At 37.4% G+C, this 20,987-nt stretch overlaps 1 protein-coding gene across 5 annotated transcripts in view; it reads left to right on the top strand.

Moving 5' to 3' along the window:
• Window positions 1-437: 437 nt before the first annotated feature.
• Window positions 438-20,987, top strand: part of LOC127814266 (MADS-box protein SOC1-like) — a 67,524-nt gene continuing 46,974 nt past the window's right edge. Inside the window, exons 1-3 of one of the 5 annotated variants that reach the window (XM_052355675.1) lie at window positions 668-775; window positions 995-1,028; window positions 1,167-1,384. In XM_052355675.1, coding sequence (XP_052211635.1) covers window positions 1,203-1,384 — 182 coding nt within the window. In that variant the 5' untranslated portion in view covers window positions 668-775; window positions 995-1,028; window positions 1,167-1,202. The other 4 variants (XM_052355674.1, XM_052355671.1, XM_052355676.1 and 1 more) reach the window with 4 other exon arrangements.

Here is a 20,987-nt window from a genome sequence, read left to right as displayed (position 1 = left end):
GCTAAGTGTGTTTTGAGGAAGAGAAAAAGAGAGTTTTGGAGGGGGAAGTCACAGTTAAAATTAAAAAATAAAGTTTGATATATCTATTAAAAATTTAATTTAAAATATCTCTAATAGAGTAAGAAAAAAAACAGATAATATTATAAATAGTATTACCGTTGAAAAGAAAAAGGGATAAAAAGATTTCGTACCAAAGAAAGAAAGGAAGAAAGAGAGAGAGAGATAATGGAATGGAACAGGGTTGCAATTGCAAAAAGCTTGGACGTGCCACACAAGGACGAGCCCACGTGAAGCGGTCTGGCACCTGCGGAGCTGGCGACCCGCCATTGGTCAGCGGCTGACGTCTTCGAAGCGAAACACCTGATGTATTGTACGGACGAACCTACTTTCGGAATCAAATGCTTTTGTAACAAAGGAAAAAGCATTTCTCTCTCTCACACTCCCACCACCGAGTGCCTGACCTCTGCGTGCAACTACTCTACTCAACGACGCGCGACCGGCAACCGACAGCAACAGTTCGACATCAAGGCCCCTCGGCCCCCAAGTTCGAAAGCAGGCCCACTGGGAATAGGAGGTTTTCAGTGCCCCGTCAGCATGGTGGGATGGTTTTCCTGTGCATTCAGCGGTAAGCGGTGAATAATAATGGAGCTTTGCTGGGGTGGGGCTGATGGGTTTGCAGGTCTCTCTCCCATTCACTCCCTCACTCGCTGCTTTTATTCCCTCTTTTGGTGGCTGCTTGTTTGTTGAGAGCTTTCCAAAAGAAGAAATAGATGAGGTTTTGTTCTTCCATGGTCCTTCCTTTTTATATTACACACACACAAAAGTATAGAGCATTTTCTAGGGTTCCAAACCAGCAGGAGGGCATCCATCTTTCTCTTTCTTACTAGTTACCAGCTGGAAAATTCTTCCTATCTTTCTAGGGTTCTGATATATATATATTTTCCTAGATAATTTTCCCATCCATCTTTTCTTATCTTGATCTCCATCTCTGCAGATCTGCAAGACCCAGAAAATAAAGCTTTGGTCAGGTTTTCCTTTTTTGGGGGTGACATTTGCCTTATCCTCTTATCCCCTTTTTGTTCCTGGATCCAAAACTCTCCGCCTTTTTTGGGTTCTGAATTGAATTGTGTTCTCTTTCATTTTCTCATCTGGGTTTTCCCGGAAAGCTTGTTTCCCTGGTCGAGTGGATTGCTTGAGCTAGCATGGTGAGGGGAAAAATTCAGATGAAAAGGATAGAAAATGCGTCAAGCAGGCAAGTGACCTTCTCCAAGCGCCGAAGTGGGCTCCTGAAGAAGGCTTTTGAGCTCTCAGTTCTGTGTGATGCTGAAGTTGCACTCATCATCTTCTCTCCAAAAGGGAAGCTCTACGAGTTCTCAAGTTCCAGGTACTCCTCCTACGTCACCTGTCACCATCTCCATCTCCATCTCCATTTTTTCTCAGAAATCAAACCCTTGCCTTCTTCCATCTTCCTTGGCAAATGTGAGCGTCTTTTATTCCAAAGAATATGCTTAACGTACGGTTTTTTTTAGCGTTATATTAACCCAATTAATTAAGAGTATCACCAAATACAACGATCTCAGGCTTTATCCGTACAAAATGGTGTCCTCTCACAGGTTAATTTGATATGTTTTACTCTTGAATCAAATCTTATAACCTACTACTCGTCTCTAACCACAGTTAATTTGCTTCATAGAGGTAGCTAGCTTTAGCCTTTATTAACAAATTAATGGCTGCATGCTGCAAGTTTACAGTTCTTATTCTACTGATTGCTTTTTACATTTTGATGAATCTGAGAGAGAACCTTAATATTTAGTAGTTGATTCTTACAAGAAGTGGGCTTCGAAATAAGTGAAGGGTGGAGCTCTGCGTTATATTGATAGTAATATTTTTTAGTGGGTGACCATTGGCTTTGCTAGCTTCAAGTAAACATTTTGTGCTTCCAGTACATCTAATTTCTATCACAGAGACCATTTTCTCATCATATTTCCTTTGTTACTCTGGTATGATTCCAATATCTGGATGCACAGACAACCAAGACGGATTTTTAACTGAAACCTCAAATATATCCTGCCAAAAGGTTTATAGACATTGTTAAAAAGGAAACTTGATTTTAGTGTGCTATATTTAGACGTATCCTAACGTTATTCGTGTAGAATCACATTCATATGTATATTTATGGGAGCTTGTCAAACAGTCGCATCATGCATTTTATGTAAATCATGAATGTGTTAGTGTTTTAAGAACACACACACATATACATACACATACACGTATAAGCATAGATTTGATGCATGTTACTAGGAAGTCTATAACTATAAGTATCCTAGTGGTCATCTGATCATCTCAGTGTTTATGTTCAATCTCGGTGGAGTCTAGTAATGTTCGTGCCAGCGAGGCCAACCTGATGAGATGAAATGAAAAATAAATATGTTAAATGAAATTTAAGGGGTTAGTCAACTATAAAATATGGCAAAATCAACACATATATATAAATGAACTTAATATCCTTGCATGACCTAAACAATTATTTAGTAAAAAGAAAGCAAAGAAAAACCACCAAAAAAAAAAAAAAAAAAATCAAACAAACTAAGATAGACCAGTCAATGGTGAAATAATTCTAGGAACGAAGGTTTTTGACAAAAATCTCAAAATCTTTGCTCTAGCTAGTAAATATACTTGTATATATAGGTTATTAATTAATCAAGTAATAACTCAAAAAATCTATTATATATATAGGTTATTACTAGATGATCAAGTAATAATTTGGTTGCGCATGTTAAGTACAATTAATCGGATGTGAAGAAATAAAAACGAACATGTAATTAAGCACACAATTTTCTAGAATATTGAATGGCTTGTAGAAAAACCTTAAGAGGAAAGTCACAAGATTTATTCAGTCAAACAATCTATTATTGAAGAAATGAAATGCAACATTGCAAGTTACAATTAATAACTCTGTTAAACCGATCCCTCTTGCGTCTTCGGCGTAGAATTTGTAGTTTTGTAGGTGTGCTTTTCTCTAGTACAAAGTGATCGGTCCTTTCTTTCTAGATGATAAATGAACTCATAAAAGGTTAGATAATATTGGCTTGGCACAAGCCGACATGAGAGTGGAAAACCGGACCCACAAGTCTACCAGTTTCAGTAGTAGTTCATGTTGGAGGATGAACACACTCCTTCACCCAATCTTTCAATCACGTTGGGTGTGACATATAACGTCGATACCACTTGTTGACAGTGAAAGCAAAACAAGAATATTATTCAAGATACTAGTCCAAAGTCACAAGGAGAGGAGAAAGATAAAAATATAAATTTCATTGAAAATCGAATATAACTCTACTAAACGCTATTACTTACTTGGGTGTTTATATAGGACTTCCATACACGAATTTTTAGAGTATTAAACACGCCTACATACTATAAAACACATACTCATCATGGACACCTTTGTAAGTATACACACTTCATACTTCTAGATGTTTTTAATGTTCCAATGCCATAATTCACATGCAACCTCTTCAAACTTCCATACGTTTATGTGTTCTTAAGTTTAATCTTCCAACATGCCCTCCTAAACTTATCCTTCTGTCAGGCCAACAATCATTAATGTTCCTAAACTTTACCATTTTCTGGAATGCATTCATCTCCTAGCTTATTTCTTTATGCTTTTGTATCCATGTTTTTAATGTAGTTTGAGTCTATACCAACTCATATCTTGTGCTAACAAGATCTCGATAGTTGATATTTTCGATCTCAATCTTATAGTGATGACTTACTTTTTGAATGACATGCAAAGCTACATTGTGCTTTGCATTCTTCTTTGTGTATGCTTTGAAACTATGTTGTGGTATTTCTTATTTCTTTGGACCCATTATGAATGAACGCATGTGATAAACTCAAAGTGTATAGTTTGACCAGACTTTTTACGCATATAGATACTAGGGGGTAACTTTAACATTCGAGTAGGTCCTTGTTTATCATCTTGAATGACACTGTAATGCAAATTAACACTTCTCCTTCCGTCTTCTATGATGTTAATATTTCGTTGTGCAAATATGGAATAACTCTTCGTCTCACATTTGTGGAGTCTATCTTGAACTCACACTTACTTGACAAGTTCCTTGTCTAACCAAGAGACCACTCGCAACAAGCCCTCTCGATAGGTTCTTTTATCAACCTGGAGATCACGCCTCTCAAAGTGCTCTCTTATCAACCTAGAGATTACCCATATGCACCAAAAGCAGTCTTCTATTTTTTGCAACTACGACACAGTAGAGATTACTTATGTATTTATAAGATCTATAAACAGGAACTTTCGCACAAATTAAACACACCTACATCCTATGAAACACTTACACTTACCACGAAACACCTTACTTATAACTACACACACTTTATATATATTCCTAAACTTTTCATTTTTCAATCCTATAATTCATTTACTAACCTCTTCAAACTTTCATGCGTTTATGCATTGTTAAGTTTAATCTTGTATTTTGAATATCCGAGTCACTGAAAACAAAACTAGAACCAAAACCTTGAATATTCAATGTAGAATGAGTAATAATTGAATATTCAAAGGATTTTGATCATGATTTTCCAAAGGTTCCCCTCATATGAATGTGTGCAAGAATTTTGAAGAACTTAAGAACCAGATTTTGGTAATTAATCTCCCTGTCCAATATTTCCCCAATTTCTACTAGATCTCTAGATTTATTACTATTAGTTCTTGTTTGACTGATCAAGAAGTGTAGTCACCAAGGGAGAACACCTCAAAATCCATCACTCATATTCTTTCTTGATGAGAGAAGGGAAGAAGAATAAAACACCAAGAAATTTTTTGGATTCACTCACACTATTTGGCATGCCATAATGTGCATTTATAATGAAGAATCTAACTTGTCAAAAAGGAACTTTGAAGAGAATAGAATTCCTTCCTTTCATTCCGTGTATAAGCTAATCTATATATACAAGAGAGCTCCTAATAATTCTCCTAAAAACTAGGAATATATTACAATCCTAATTAGTAGGACTAGATTACAACAAGAGCTTTATAATTTATAGATTTACATAGGAGATTAAAAATTTAAAACAAATAAAGCTTTAGTTCTTATCTTCTCGGCTCCTTATCCTCTTCCATTCAATCGCCAACTATTCAAACTTTAAACTTCAATCATTGACACTCCCCCTCAAGATTGAGAATGGATATTACCCATTCCAACCTTGGTAGTCATCCTTTGATACACGGCTGCAGGTAACCTTTCAGTTAGAATATCTACAAGCTGTTCACAAGATGATATATATGGGGTACAAATCAAGCCACTGTCCCATTTTCCTTTGATAAAATATTTGTCCACTTCAACATGCTTAGTTCTATCACGTTGGATTGAATTGTGAGCAATACTTATTGCTGACTTGTTGTCACAATAGAGTCCCATAGGTGCTACCAAAGTGATTTTCAAGTCATCTAGTAATATTTTCAAGCAACGCAACTTACAAACTCCTAGAGCCATGGATCTGAATTTTGTCTCCGCACTTGACCGGGCCACTACACATTGTTTCTTGCTCCTCCAGGTCACAAGGTTACCCCCTATGAAGGTATAATACCCAGATGTAGATCTCCTGTCCACCACTGACCTTGCATAATCTGCATCAGTATAGGCTTCAAGTGTCATGTATTCTCCCCTTTTGAACATAATGACTTTTCTCGGTGTTCCTTTCAAATAATGCAATATTCTATAAACTACCCTTGGGTGAGTTTCTTTCAGATTATGCATGAATTGGCTAACCACCCCCACTGCATATGCAATATTTGGCTGAATATGAACTAGGTAAATTAGTTTACTCACTAGCCTTTGGTAGGACCTCTTGTTAACTTCGTTACTCTGGAACTTCCCCCAATTTGTGATTGGGTTTAATTGGAGTTTCAACTGCATTACAACCTAGTAGTCCCATTTCTGTTAGCAAATCCATGGTATATTTATGTTGGGAGATAAATATGCCTTTTTTTGAGTGTGCAACTTCTATGCCTAGCGGAACGAGCTATACACGTTTCCTTAGAAGATTTCCAAGATATAGCACCACGACCAAGAGTAAATACATAACCACTAGTTGACTTGGATTCATCAGTGTTTGAAATCCAATTCGCATCGCTATATCCTTCAATGATTGGAGGATATATTCCAAAATGTGTTGCATACTCTTTGGTTCTCTTCAAGTAACCCAGTACTCTAAGTAAAGCACTCCAATGTTCATTACTTAGGTTACTTGTATATCTACTTAACTTACTTACTGCGTAAGCTATGTCCAGCCTTGTACAATTCATTAAGTACATTAGGCTTCCAATTATCTGGGAATATTCTAACTGTAATTTTCCATTTCTGGTGTTCTTATGAAGAATAACATGTGGGAGAAATGGATTATTTGTCTCTTTAATACCATGGGACTTGAACCTCTCAATCACTTTATCAACATAATGTGTTTGAGATAATGTTATCCCATTAGGTGTTCTAGAGATCTTCATTCCCAGTATCACATTTGCTTCACCCATATCTTTCATATCAAAATTGTTGGTGAGCATTTTCTTTGTCTTGTTGATGACTTCCAAATTGGTTCCTAATATGAGCATGTCATCTACATAAAGACAAACTAGTACATGTGTTTTTCCAAATTTCTTGGAGAGGTGAACCGTTTCTTATTTTGACATTATCAAACTTTTTATGCCATTGTTTAGGAGCTTGCTTCAAACCATAAAGAGATTTGACAAAGTTTACACACTTTGTATTCTTGTCCTTTTACTTTGAAGCCTTCAGGTTGCTCCATGTATATTTCGTCATCTAGATCATCATTTAAAAATGCAGTTTTTACATCCATTTGATGTATATGCAAATTTTGTAAGGTTGCAACAACAATTAAAACCCGAATAGAAATAATTCTTGTTACCGATGAATAAGTGTCAAAATAGTCAATACCTTCTTTTTGATGATATCATTTGGCAACAAGTCTAGTCTTGAATTTGTCAACCAAACCATCAGGCTTTAACTTCTTTTTGAAAATCTATTTACATCCAATTGGTTTAATTCCAGAAGAAAGATCGACCAATTTTCAGGTATTATTACTTAAAATAGATTCTATTTTGCTATTAATAGCTTCCTTCCAGAATGAAGCTTCTGGGCTAGACAGCCTCCATAAAGGTTTGAGGCTCATTCTCAACCATATATGTCATAAAATTTGAACCAAAAGATTTAGCTACTTTGGCTCTTTTGCTCCTTCTAGGTTCAGATTCTTTATCCTTCTCAAATTTAGTTTCATGTGTTCTCTTTTGAGTATTACTATGAATATTTCCTTTAGAAGGGAACACATCTTTAAAGAATTCTGCATCCCTAGATTCGATAATGGTGTTTACATGAATGTCACTTATATCAGATTTATGTATGAGAAATCTGTATGCACTACTATTCATTGCATATCCAATGAAAATGCAATCAACAGTTTTAGGACCTAACTCGTCCTTTTTAGAAGGTGGTACAACCACTTTGGCTAAACACCCTCACACTTTCAAGTATTTGTAGGCAGGCATTCTACCTTTCCACATTTCATAAGGTATTGATCGAATCTTCTTTGTGATGAACTCTATTTAAAATAAAGTTAGTTGTAAGCACAGCTTCCCCCCACAAGTTTTTAGGTAATCTAGAACTAATAAGCATAGCATTAACCATGTCTTTAAGAGTTATGTTCTTTCTTTCAATAACTCCATTTTGTTGAGGAGAGTATGGAGTTGTAGTTTGGTGAATAATCCCAAACTTAGCATATAATTAATCAAATGATGATGAATCATATTCTCCACCTCAATTGGATCTCAATTCCTTAATTGTCCTACCAAGTTGATTTCCAACTTCATTTTTATAAGTGAAAAAAACATTCAAAGCCTCATCTTTACTACTAAATAAATACACAAAACAATATCTAGTGTGATCATTAATAAACGTGATAAAATATTTTTTACCACCTCAGCTTTGAACAAATTTTAGATCACATATATCGCTATGCATTAAGCCTAAAGATTCGCTATTCCTTTCCCTTGAATTGAAAGGTTTCTTAGCAAACTTGGCTTCAACACAAATTTGACATTTGTGTTTATCTACTGATTCTAATTTAGTTACAAGTCCTAAACTTGCCAACTTTCTTAAAGAAGCACGGTTAACATGACCTAATTTGTTATGCCATAAAAATGAGGACTCAAGCAAGTAAGAAGAAGCATTATTATTATTCTTGATAATCAGTGGGTACAAGAATTTGGATTTGTTGTCCACAATAGCCACATTGGCTTTGAACAATCCATCCACTAGATAACCTCTGCTAACATACAGACCCCCCTTAGTAAGTACAAATTTATCATACTCAAAGGTCATTTTAAACCCTTCCTTACTAAGCATAGAACCGAAAATTAAATTATTCCCAATGTTTGGAATGTACACAACATTATTAGGCGTTAACTCCTTTCCATCTGTGAACTTTAGGATCACTTTTCCAGTTCCCTCAATTTTAGATGCTGCCGAATTGCCCATGTAGAGATATTCGTCATGGTTTATCTTTTGATAGTCAATGAATAAACCTCTATCTGCACAAATATGTCTGGTGGCTCTTGTGTCCAACCACCAGTCTTTGGCATTAGATACCAAGTTGACTTCAGACACAACTGTAAATAAGTTCATGTCAGCAACATCGGTTGTAATGTGTCTACTTCTGCTATGTTGGCTTGGGGAGTCTTATACATATTCTTCCCTATACCTTTTTTGTTGTAGCACTCCTTAGCTCGATGGCTAGTCTTGCCACAGACATAACAATTCCCCTTGAACCGCTTAGCATTCTTGTCTTTGTCCTTGGATGATCCAGAATGCTTCCTCTTGTTATTCTTCTTTGACTTGGAGTCCTCTATCATGTTAGCCTTGACCTCCATTTGGTTGGAAAAAGTCTTTTTCTCCGCAACCTTGTTGTCTTCCTCCATATGAAGGCAAACAATAAAATCCTCCAATCTCATCTCCTTGAGCTTATGCTTGAGATAGTTCTTGAAATCTTTTCATTATAGAGGTAGCTTATCAATTATAGCAACTATTTGGAAAGAATTGCTCAATATCATGCCCTCAGCTACAATGTCATGTAGGGTAATCTGCATCTCTTGCTCCTGGTTGATAACGGTCTTATTGTCAACCATTTTGTAGTCCAAAAATTTGCCAACAACAAATTTCTTTGTCCTGACATCTTCTGTCTTGTATTTTTTGTCAAGAGATTCCCACAACTCCTTAGTTGGCGAGTACACAGTATAAAAATATTATGAAAAATAAAAATAGATATGTCTTAAGATTGTTGTTTTAAATCTGAATTTGACTAGAAAAATGTGCACATTAACAATAAAACTGAAATGCAGTAGTATAATGAAAGTAGATTTGGTAAAAGAACATAGAATCAGATTGAAATGAGGTATGCCAAAGCAAATATTCTTAAGACAAATTTCGCCCCCTCAATGGTGCTAAATGATCAATGGACGTATGTTTCCCAAGATCATAGTTCTGGAAGGCGCGAGGCGCAAAAGGTCCTGGAGCCTGAGGCGTGAGGCGCACGAGGCGAGGTGCGCCTTTGCAAGGCGAGGCGCACCTTTTAGGAAGAAAACTCAAAATCTTGTAAAATCATAAACAACTATCAAATTATCAATAATAACACATTCATATCATTCATGATTCATTATCTTCAAATTCTATAAACTAACAACATCAAAGTTAATTCATTCATCATGCAAATTCTAAACTAGAAACATCATCAAAGTTCAAACTTAAAGTCTCAAACTTTACCAAGTACCAATTATAATGTAAAGATCTAAACAAACACATAAACACTACAAGTCCACAATCAATATAAAGAAGTTTTTTAATCAATCATCAACAAGGAGATTATCAACATCAAGGTCAATATCTTCATCATCCCCTTCAATCACCCCTTCATCTTCTTCTTCATCTCTCAATTCTTCTCCCTCTTCCAAGTCTTCATCATCTTCGGTCCCTGCCTCACTTTCCTCCTCCTCTTCAATCTCCTGAGTTACTCGCCGCTTTGAAGTCGAAGCCGAAGTTGATCCCAAGTGTGATCGAGTTTGTTTAGTTCTAAATTGATAACTAGGCTCTCCAACTCCTGCAGCCGCAACAACATTACTCCATGTCAACCCATCCCCAACGTCATCTGGAAAAACAGTTTCATCATCTTTATTATTCTCCTCATCAAGTTTTCCAGTCAACCATTCATTGCTTTCATCAATGTCGGTCAATATGATAGGGTCAATGGTATCACGCATTTGATACCGACGCCTCAATGCTCTATTGTATTTCACAAACACCAAGTCGTTTAAACGAAATTGATCAAGCTTGTTTCTCCGTTTAGTATGAAGCTGCAACAATTTATGCAAAAACATACTAAGAATAAGCTACATGAAATAAACCAACTACTAATAAAAATTGTAAGTGTTATATGTACAATGCACTTACATTTTCAAACACACTCCAATTACGTTTACACCCAAATGAACTACAAGTCAAGCTAAGAATTTTAATTGCAAATTTTTGCAACGTGGGTGTTGACATTCCATACGAAGCCCACCATTCAGCTGTCCAATAAAATTCATGGGTTAGTTATAATCTATTATCTAGAATGATTATAGATATAATGTAATATATAATATATATGTGTACTTGGTGATTTCTCAGCTCTCTTTCTAATAGCCATATAGTTTCCAAAGAACCCATCTGCATTGCTATACATCGAAAGCTCAGCATTAATTTGGTCTTGAACCTTTATATCTGGATTTAACTTTCTAATGCATTCATATAAGCCAGTCATGATCTCTGGATCTATACGTTCAGCTTTGTAGAAATATTCTAGGTTCAAGTACCAACCAGCTGCGTGCAAGGGGCGATGAAGCTGAACATCCCATCGATTATCAATGATCTGAAAAATGGGTGCATACTTCTTTTCATCCCCATTAAAAGAGTTAGCAATCGCTTCTTTGGCCCTATCCATGGCCTCATATATGTATCCCATAGCAGGCTTCTTCTCACCATCCACTAAGCGCAATACACGCACCAATGGACCAGCCACCTTTAAAGCAAATACAACATTGTTCCAAAATGAAGGCATCAAAATCACTTATACAACCTTTTTAGCCCTCGCTTCTTTTACCCACTTGCTTGTCATCCACTGCTCGGAGGTAAACATCCTTCTAAGGTTGCTTTTCAGACTATGCATCCTGCCCAAAGTGATAAAGGCAGTTGCAAACCGTGTTTTTGTAGGCCTCAACAACTCTTTCTTGTCAGTAAACCTTCTAAGCATGTTTACTAGACCCGAACAAGTATAGATATAGCTATTCACCGTAACAGCTCTCTCAAATGTCTTCTTCATATTAGGCAACTTGAAAATATCTTCCAACATTAAATCCAAGCAGTGCGCTGCATATGGTGTCCAAAACAACGTAGGATATTTTGCCTCCAAAAATCTTCCTGTTATTATTTAGAGTGAAATTAACAAGATATTAGTAAATAATAAATATCTAATGAATATTCAAATTGTTCTATTTATAAACATAATACAAATTACAAAAATGAATTTCATACCTGCTAAAACATTGTTTGAAGCACTATTGATGACCACTTGCACCACATTTCTTACTCCAATCTTTTCCACACATTTACTTAATAATTGAAACATCTTTTCTCCAGTCTTTGAATAGCTAGAACCATCAATAGACTCCAAGAACATACTTCCTTTAGGAGAATTGACTAAAAAGTTAATCAATGTCCTTTCCCTCTTGTCTTTCCAAGCATCTGACAAAATGGAACATCCATATTTAGCCCACGCCTCTTCATGATCTTTCATCATTTCATGAGTGGCTTCCACCTCTTGTTTGAGAAGGGGAACCTTGACTTCATGGTAACTAGGCGGCTTCACACTCGGACCATACTGACCAACTGCTTCTATAAATACTTTAAAACTGTCATATGTCACTGCATTGAATGGAATGCCTGCATCATACATCTATCGTGCAAAGCTTCTACAAACTCGAGCTCTTAACTCTTTTTTTACAAAATCATGCTCACCCAACCTTGTTTGCTTTCCTTTGCCCTTGCTTTTCAACACATTAACTTTTGGGTCTTTAAGAAAAACATCAAGTGGACCCTTTTGTGTTGGCCCTTTAACAGTACCAACACTACCAGTACAGCTTTCACTTCCGGTAGATACATTGAGTCTTTTTCTACTTTGAGGCAGCGGCTCATCATCATCATCATCATACCCTTCACCAAATTGAAGATCATCATCTAACGATGCTATATTTCGCTCATCCCTGTTATTTTTCTTCTTTTGCATGTACTCTCCAATCTCTTCTTTTACTGATGGAGGACATTTTGGACAACCTTTAGTATTCCTAAAATCGCCCACAAGATGTTTCGCCCGAAATATACCACATTTAGTTACTTTACGACAAAATTTACATGTGGTGGTATTTCTATCATTAGGATCAGCTTCAAAATAATTCAATGCCGGGTCCGTTTTAGAAGTGGTTAACGACATTTATTGGGCTGTTGCAACACAGTTCCAATTTCCACAAAATTCTCCTAATGATAGAAATAAACTATAAAGAGTTAAAGCAAATTTTAGCAACCAGCTGCCAGCAAAATAAATTAGGCAAAAATGCAAGAAATAAACAAATAAAATACAAATAAAGAACTTACAATATGAAATTATGAATATAGGAGAAGACGTGGGCAGCCTTAGGCCCTTAGCAGCTTCAACTTGAAGAGCTCAAGAGCAGATGACAAGAGAGGCGAGGAAGAGAGGAGAAGACCGTTGGCAGACTCGGCAGAGGAGAATAGAACAAGAGGGTGCGGCTGGAGACTGGAGAGGAGGTAGGCGCTGCTGGAGAGTGGAGAGGAAAGGAAGAGGAAGATCAAGGGGTCGCGGGTGGAGAGGAGAGGAAGCTGGAGAGGAGAGGAAGAGAGGAGGCAGGCACGGCTGGGGCTAGAGAGGAAGAGGAAGAGGAAGATCGAGCAAGCAGCGAGCTGGAGAGGAGAGGAAGAGAGGAGGCAGGCGCGGCTGGGGCTAGAGAGGAAGAGGAAGATCGGGCGAGCTGGAGAGGAAGAGAGGAGGGGGTTGCAGCTGGAGAGGAGAGGAAGAAGATCGGGCGAGGGCGAGCTAAAGAGAAGAGGAAGAGAGGAGGCAGGCGCGGCTGGGGCTAGAGAGGAAGAGGAAGATCGGGCGAGCTGGAGAGGAAGAGAGGAGGGGGTCGCAGCTGGAGAGGAGAGGAAGAAGAAGATCGGGCGAGGGCGAGCTAGAGAGAAGAGGAAGAGAGGAGGCAGGCGTGACTGGGGCTAGAGAGGAAGAGAAAGATCAGGCGAGCGAGCAGCGAGTTGGAGAGGAGAGGCAAGCGCGGCTGATGCTATAGTCGGGAGGAGTGAGGAGCGAGCAGCGAGCTGGAGAGGAGAGGCAAGCGCGATTGGGTTGCAAGATTTAGTAGAAGACCTCAGTTTCATGAGGCGCGCCTAGGCGCGCAAGACGAGGGCCTCGCCAAAACCGCCTCGCCTCGGCCCAGGCGAGGTGCCAAATTGGCGCCTTAAGGCGCCTCGCGCCTAGGCGCGCCTTTGATAACTATACCCAAGATACAATACTTTTTCCAAGAATTAGTATAGCATGATACTAACCTTGTTGGGTGAAATCAAACTTGATCGTACTCTTCTTGATCATAGGAAAGAGATTAGAAACTTTTTCACTTGGAAGTAATAGAGGATTAATGTAGTAAGAAAGTATATTGGAGAAGGAATGTATGGAATCAATACACTTGAATTGATTTTGGATGATAGAAATGGAATTAGGGGTGTCTTATTTATAGTTTACAAGTGTCCAATTGTGAAAGGTCATGTTGTTATTGTAACATCCCGCTTGAGCGATATGAAGAACCGGAATAACTTATCCTGATGGGCCTACGCGAACTTCCCAAGGGGGTTATCCATCCCTGGATTACCCCAAGTCAAGCACGCTTAACTTGGGAGTTCTTTGCCAACATTCAGCCAAAAATGTATCCAGCTGGTATTGTTTACTTTCTTATACTATTCTCGATATATACTAATCTCTCTGGGCTCTCGGGGTATTACATTCTCCCCCCTTAAGCACATGATGTCCTCGTCATGCGACCTTACAATTGGTCCCAGCTCTTCCCCGTCCAGTGTCCCCGGTCCAGTACCCCCAGCCTTGGGCTAGTACACGGTCCCCAGTCCAATACCCTCAGCCTTTGGCTAGTACACGGTCCCAACACACGGCTCGGGTCGGCTCTGATACCACCTGTAACTTCCCGCTCGAGTGATAGGAAGAACTGGAACAACTTATCCTGATGGGTCTACGCGAACTTCTCAGGGGGGTCACCCATTCCTGGATTACCTCAGGTCAAGCACGCTTAACTTGGGAGTTCTTTGCCAACATTCAGTCTAAAAGGTATCTAGCTGGTGTTATTTCATTTCTTACACTATCCTCAATATATACTAATCTCTCTGGGCTCTCGGGGTATTACAGTTATAGTTCCCAAGTGTCCAATCATGAAAGGTCATGTTGTTTGATCCGAATTCATCTGGATCTTCAAATTGCATCCTTTCAGATTTAGGTGTGACCTAGTGGTCCGGATTGCACCCTCTCATGAATATCCACATCCTTTACCATTTATCTTTCCATCCGAACGGACATATTCATTCACGCGCACCTTTGTATGAACAGTTGCGTCCACTCGACACCCTACTACATAGAGGCATGCCACGCACACGCCTCTTGGATGCCTCTGCCACATCATTGCCACGTCATTGAGCCACTCGACCATGCATTTTTGATCATTTTCTTCAAAAATTGAGACTGGGAGTCAACTTCTAGTGTGCTAGAGTTGACTTTGGCTAAGCCACAATCGACTTAGTCAAGAGCCTATTTTGCAGAGTCCATATAACCGAGAGCCTTTCTTGAACAGTCAACTCCCCTCTCAGATGACAGTCGAGTCTAGCTTCTTGGAAGTCGACTTTAGTGACTAGAGCGCATAATAAGACATTTTCAATGTGAGATTCTTTTCCCACATTAAAGGACACTTTACAACTTGGAGACTCTTTCAATTCACACGATTAAGACCCGTTAATTCCAATATGTAATCCTAAAATTAAGTAAATACTAATAACTAGTCTCTTAAAAATGTAATTTGGTCAGCCTTCCTCTCCAACATGTATTCCTACATCTCAACCCAATTGTTTTCCCGAAAATACAAAGGTAAATTAGTCATAATCACCGGAAACATTCTTGAGTAGTAATCACTAGATTAAAACTTTATAATACAAAGGTAAATCTTGAAGAGCATCATTTTGGAGGTGTCATCAACCTTTAGGATCTCATGTAGTGAAATGAAAGGATCCATCCTTTTCACTTTTCCACTTTTCCTTTATAATCATGGTAACACAAATGGTATGAAACATATGTTATTATGTTCATCTCCCACAACTTTTATTTTAATAATATACATATCTTAGTTCAATCTGTTATAATTGTGACCTGAAAAAGTGGTCCCATGCCTAATGGTAAGCCTAAATACAAAGAAAGAAGCCCACGGCCTAATAAGAGACCTAGGTGAGAGACTTGGGCAAGTGACTTCACTTGAGAGCCTCTCTTAAGGCCTTCGAGAGACCTTCTCGGGATTCATGTGTTGATCGAGACAAGACTGAGTTCGAGTGACCAACAGGCCTAAATGAGAGATTCATGAGAGACTCACAAGAGACTTGGTCGGGAAGCTCGCAAGTGACAATCAAGAGGCTAGACTATCGAGTAATCACTTAGTGACTGGTTGAGAGGAAGATAGTCGAATGACTAATAGAAAGACTAAGAAGGACAAGACTGAATGATCTCCACTTGAGTGATCGAAACTAAGGCCGAGTGACCTCATCCAAGAGCCTCTATCGATGTCTTCGAGAGACCCTCCCAGGAATTCGTGGGCCAATAGGAAACTGCTATTCTAAAGACTCTTGCTAGACAATTCTACCTCTGATGTGCTCACCTATAAATCCAAAAGAGAGTTTGAAATACTCGTTAAAGATTATGGCCCTCCCTCCACTTGTTAGTCTCCTCCCCCTATAAATGTGAGACTCTTCCTCTAGCAACGGGTACGCACATAACACTCGTCACTACAAAAGAATTAATTTTTTGCGATGATTTTTTTGTGGCAGTTTTTTTAACATTTTGCGGTGGTTTTTCAAAATCGCTGCAAAATTCATTAAAACATTTAATTTAGCGACGATTTTTAAAGAACCATCGCTAAATTAAGAAAATAATTAAAAAATAAAATTAAATTTTGTAGCGATTTCAAAAATCGCTGCTAAATTAAAAAATAATTAAATAATTAAAATAAAAATAAAATTTGCGGCAATTTTGAAAAATCGCCACAAAATTCATTAAAAAATTGAATTTAGCGACGATTTTTGAGAAACTATCGTTAAATTAAAAAATAATTAAATAATTAAAATTTAAATAACATTTGTGGCGGTTTTTCAAAACCGATGCAAAATTCATTAAAAAATTGAATTTAGCGATGCTAAATTTAAAAAATAATTAAATAATTTAAAATTAAAATTAAATTAACATTTGCGGGGTTTTTAAAAATTATTGTGAAATTCATTAAAAAATTAAATTTAGTGGCTATATTTTAAAAATCGTTGCTAAATTCAAAAAATAATTAAATAATTTAAAATTAAAACTAAATTAACATTTGCCGTGATTTTTTAAAACAGTCGTAAAATTCTTTAAAAAAATTAAATTTTGCTTAAGAAAATAATTAAAAATTAAATTAATAAAAAATATAAAATCTTAAAAAGAAATTTAAAATTTAATTTAAATTAATTGCAAAATTCATTAAAAAATTAATTTAAGAAAATAAAAAGAAATTTAACAAAATTTTAATATATAAAATTTTAATAATTTTTAAAAATATATAAAATCTTCTTTTTATTTTTTAATCAATTAATTTATTTAATTTAACTCAATTAATTTATTCCTTTATTCTTTTAAAAATAATCAATTAATTAATATTTTTTAATTTATATTAAAAAAATATAAAATATAATTCTGAAAAATAGTGGTTAGATTAGTATATAATTTATATGCGTGCATATATAACAAGGAGACTTTGCAGATTAGATGGTTCGCACACGCGTGCACGTAGGGGACGTCTCGAGTTTGAAATTGGGGGAGGGGAAGCTGGGAAGTTAATTTCCAGTATCGTCACATGGTGCATAAACATGCGGCCACGTGGCGCCCTTAATTGATTTCTTCCTTACAGGTCAGTTGAAAGTTACACCTGAGACACTCTTTCACATAAAGAAATTCATTGTTATGTCTTGGTAATAACAATTTCCTTATCAAATTCTTTTCAATTATTATTTGCACCGTTTTGTAGTTTATCATGCAATTTATATCTTGAATCCTATTCCCTCCCAATTTGTCTACAATTACTCATTTTTAAAAGTTAATTCCCAAAATTAACTCTTATCTCATCCACCTTTGGAATTTTTGTTAGCTTATTCGAGAACTCTCTCTCTCTCTCTTTATCTTTTCCTAAAAATTCGGGTGCAATCTGGCTTTCTTTTGGTCTTGGGAACCAACTAATTCCTAAGGGTTTTGCGCCCATGTAGTAGATCAACTAAGTTTTAGACTTGATTCTTGTCCATTGACATCATTTCGTCTTTCATTTTTCTGCATTATTTCTTAAGAAGACATGAGAGAGTCACAACTCACAACCACTATTTTGGACTCATCTTAATCGTTAAGGATGATTTATGTATATTGCTAGCTTAATCTCAAAATGTCGACATCTTACCACTAATACTGTTTTAAATTAGGATTCTTCCAGATTTTGATTGACTTGCTCCACTTTAGCCTAGGAGCTAATGGTTTAATAACCTCATGCTCAACATGTAAGGTCATCCTGCCTTTTCATTTATTTTAAGGATAATTGGAAAATATGGGTTTTTTTATTATCGTATCTATCTTTATCTATTTGGAACTCTCTAGGTTTCGTTTGCCACTTGGTGAACAACATGTCTACGAGACAAATACTTCATAATTCTTCACCAATAATGACTAACTTTTCATTCAGTGGTCTAAATGAAAATCAAGTGAGATTTATCATGTTATTTCACTCATTTGAGTCCATAAGACCTCTAATTAATCATCTCATTCACAATCATACCCAAAACCCTCGGTACTGATCAAGAGAACCATTTATTTTTCTATCTTTCTAGGCTCTCTTATGAAATATACCCAGAAAGATAGAATCTTGATTTTTCTTGTTTTGAAATACAAATAAATATAGAATGCTGATTTTCGTTATTAAGAAATACACACAAAAATACATAATGTTGATTTTTTTCTCCCAAATACACAAAAATATACTCAGAAATAGTGTTTATTTCTATGTTATATTTCAAAATAACCTAGCCTTATTTCCAAATACATTATTCCAAACAATTAAAAAATTAGTGGTTTTTACTTCCAAAAGGCTTTGTCATTGGAACTTAAGCTTGTTGACATCATCCTCCATGATTTTAGGAAAACATAACACCCATTTTCCATTTCAAAGATACACATTACTAACAATTTACTCCTTTAAAACTCTTGAGGTCTATACTTGTAAAAAAGCACAATTTACTCCAAAACGTACACAACTACTTGACCCAAGTATCAAAACAAGTTAGCTCTCTGTTAGATCTTAGGGGATCTAACGAGAATTCTCAAGAATTCTATATAGAATTAGGGAGAATAGGGAGAGAATTGATCGAGAAGGGGGGGGGGGGGGGGATAGAGAGGGAGCAAGAGAATGGAAGAGAGAATTCTAGACTTGAATTAATTCTTTCTTCTCATGCCTTCCATGGATGGGATCAATCTATATTTAACAGGGAGAGAGTTGATAACCGCCAAGGTACACTCACACACAACATGCACTAAGGAACAAGGCATCCCAGTCTATACCCCCCCCCCCCCCCCCCCCATTTCTATATACAGAGTATTAATTGGATACATGACAATTACCTTCACCTTGAGGAATTTCTTGTCCTTAAGAAATGCAAAGTAGACTAGCTACCTTAGGGAATTGCTTGAGCAAGTCTGGGAGGGAGGTACTACCATGTATTGTTGTTTGCATAGAGGTTGGACCATTTCACCATCACTTGGGTAATGGGGGCTCCTTGTATGTAAATGACCATTTTTTCTAGGATGGCTTTTGATTGCTGCCACATTGGTAATATCTTGGGTGGCCGGTAGGAAGGGTGGTTTGTAGCCAAACAGGGCTTCAAAGGGTGACATCTGGATTGAATTGTGGTGGCTAGAGTTGTACCACCACTAAGCCAAGGACAATCGCTTGTGCCAGCCTTTAGGATGTAAGAAGCATAGGCATTTTAAGTAGTTCTCTTGGCACTGATTGACTCTCTCAGTTTGTTCATCAATTTGGGGGTGGTAAGCTGAAGACATACATAGCTTGGACCCGAGAGCTTTTAACAACATTTTCCATAGGAGGCTGGTAAACACCTTGTCTCGATTAGAGACTATAATTCTGGGAACCCCATGCAATTTAACAACCTGGTTGAGGAAAACTCTAGCAACCTCTTGAGTGGTGTAAGGGTGAGTTAGGCTTAGGAAGTGTGCAAACATCGTAAACCTATCCATCACCACTAATATGCAATCCTTCCATTCTAATCTAGGCAACCCTTTAACAAAATCCATCAATACACTTTCCTGAGCTTGCCCTAGTATGGCTAAAGGTTGTAGCAACCTTGGAGAGGCCACTGTTTCGTGCTTCCACCTCTTACAGGTGTCACAAGCCATCACAAACCTGATCACTGTCTCCTTGAGTTTAGGCTGAAAGCAAAGTTGTTTGACCTTATGATACGTGTTTTGTATCCCCGAATGCCCTCCAAGTGGAGATTCATGTAAGGTTTGAAGTATCCTCTCCTTAATAGCCTGGCAGTCCCCAATTACAATTCCTCCTTGGTACTGAATCAACCCATTCTTTAGTGTATACCCCATCTTACTTGTAGGGTCTAGAATCAACTGCTCCAACATACACTTGATTTGCTTATCCGACTCATAGCTAGTGACCACCTCTTGGTACCAATTTGGTAGCATAGCAGAAATAGTTGTCGACACCCCTTCTTCTTGGCATCTTGACAATGCATCAACTGCCATATTTTCCTTCCCCTTCTTCTATTGTATGACGTAGTCTAACCCCATCAACTTGGTCATTCTTTTCTTCTGCAATTGAGTGTGAAGTTTCTATTGCAACAGAAACTTTAAGCTTTGGTGGTTTGTCTTGATCACAAATTGGGCCCCTTCAAGGTAATGCCTCCACTTCTCTATTGTAATTAACACAACCAATAACTCATTCTCATAAATGCTCAAACCAGCGTGTCTAGGAGCCAGTACTTGGCTGATGAACGCTAGGGGCTTACTCTCTTGCATTAGAACAACCCCAACACTTGCACCACATACATCAGTCTTTAACACAAAAGTCTTGTTAAAGTTTGGTAATCCCAACATCGGGGCCTCCCTCATAGCCCTCTTCAATTGTTCAAAGGTTGCCTTAGCTTGGGGATCCCACTTGAAACCCTCATCCTTTAATAGCTCAGTTAGTGGCCTACATATTGCCCCATGGTTCTTTACAAATTGCCAGTAGTACCTGATCAAGCCCAAAAATTCCCTCAAAGCTTTAAGGGTAGTTCGCCTTGGCTAAGATTTCATGGCTACCACCTTTCTCAAATCCGTGCTAACTCCTCGACTTGAAATAATGTACCCTAGGTACTCCACTTGCCTTTGAACAAAGACATATTTTGACCTCTTGATATATAGTTGGTTGACTCTGAGGATCCCAAAGGTAGCCCTTAAGTGTG

Source organism: Diospyros lotus, chromosome 12 (assembly GCF_014633365.1).
Source record: "Diospyros lotus cultivar Yz01 chromosome 12, ASM1463336v1, whole genome shotgun sequence".
NCBI lineage: Eukaryota > Viridiplantae > Streptophyta > Magnoliopsida > Ericales > Ebenaceae > Diospyros > Diospyros lotus.
This window is presented reverse-complemented; position numbering and strand designations above follow the sequence as displayed.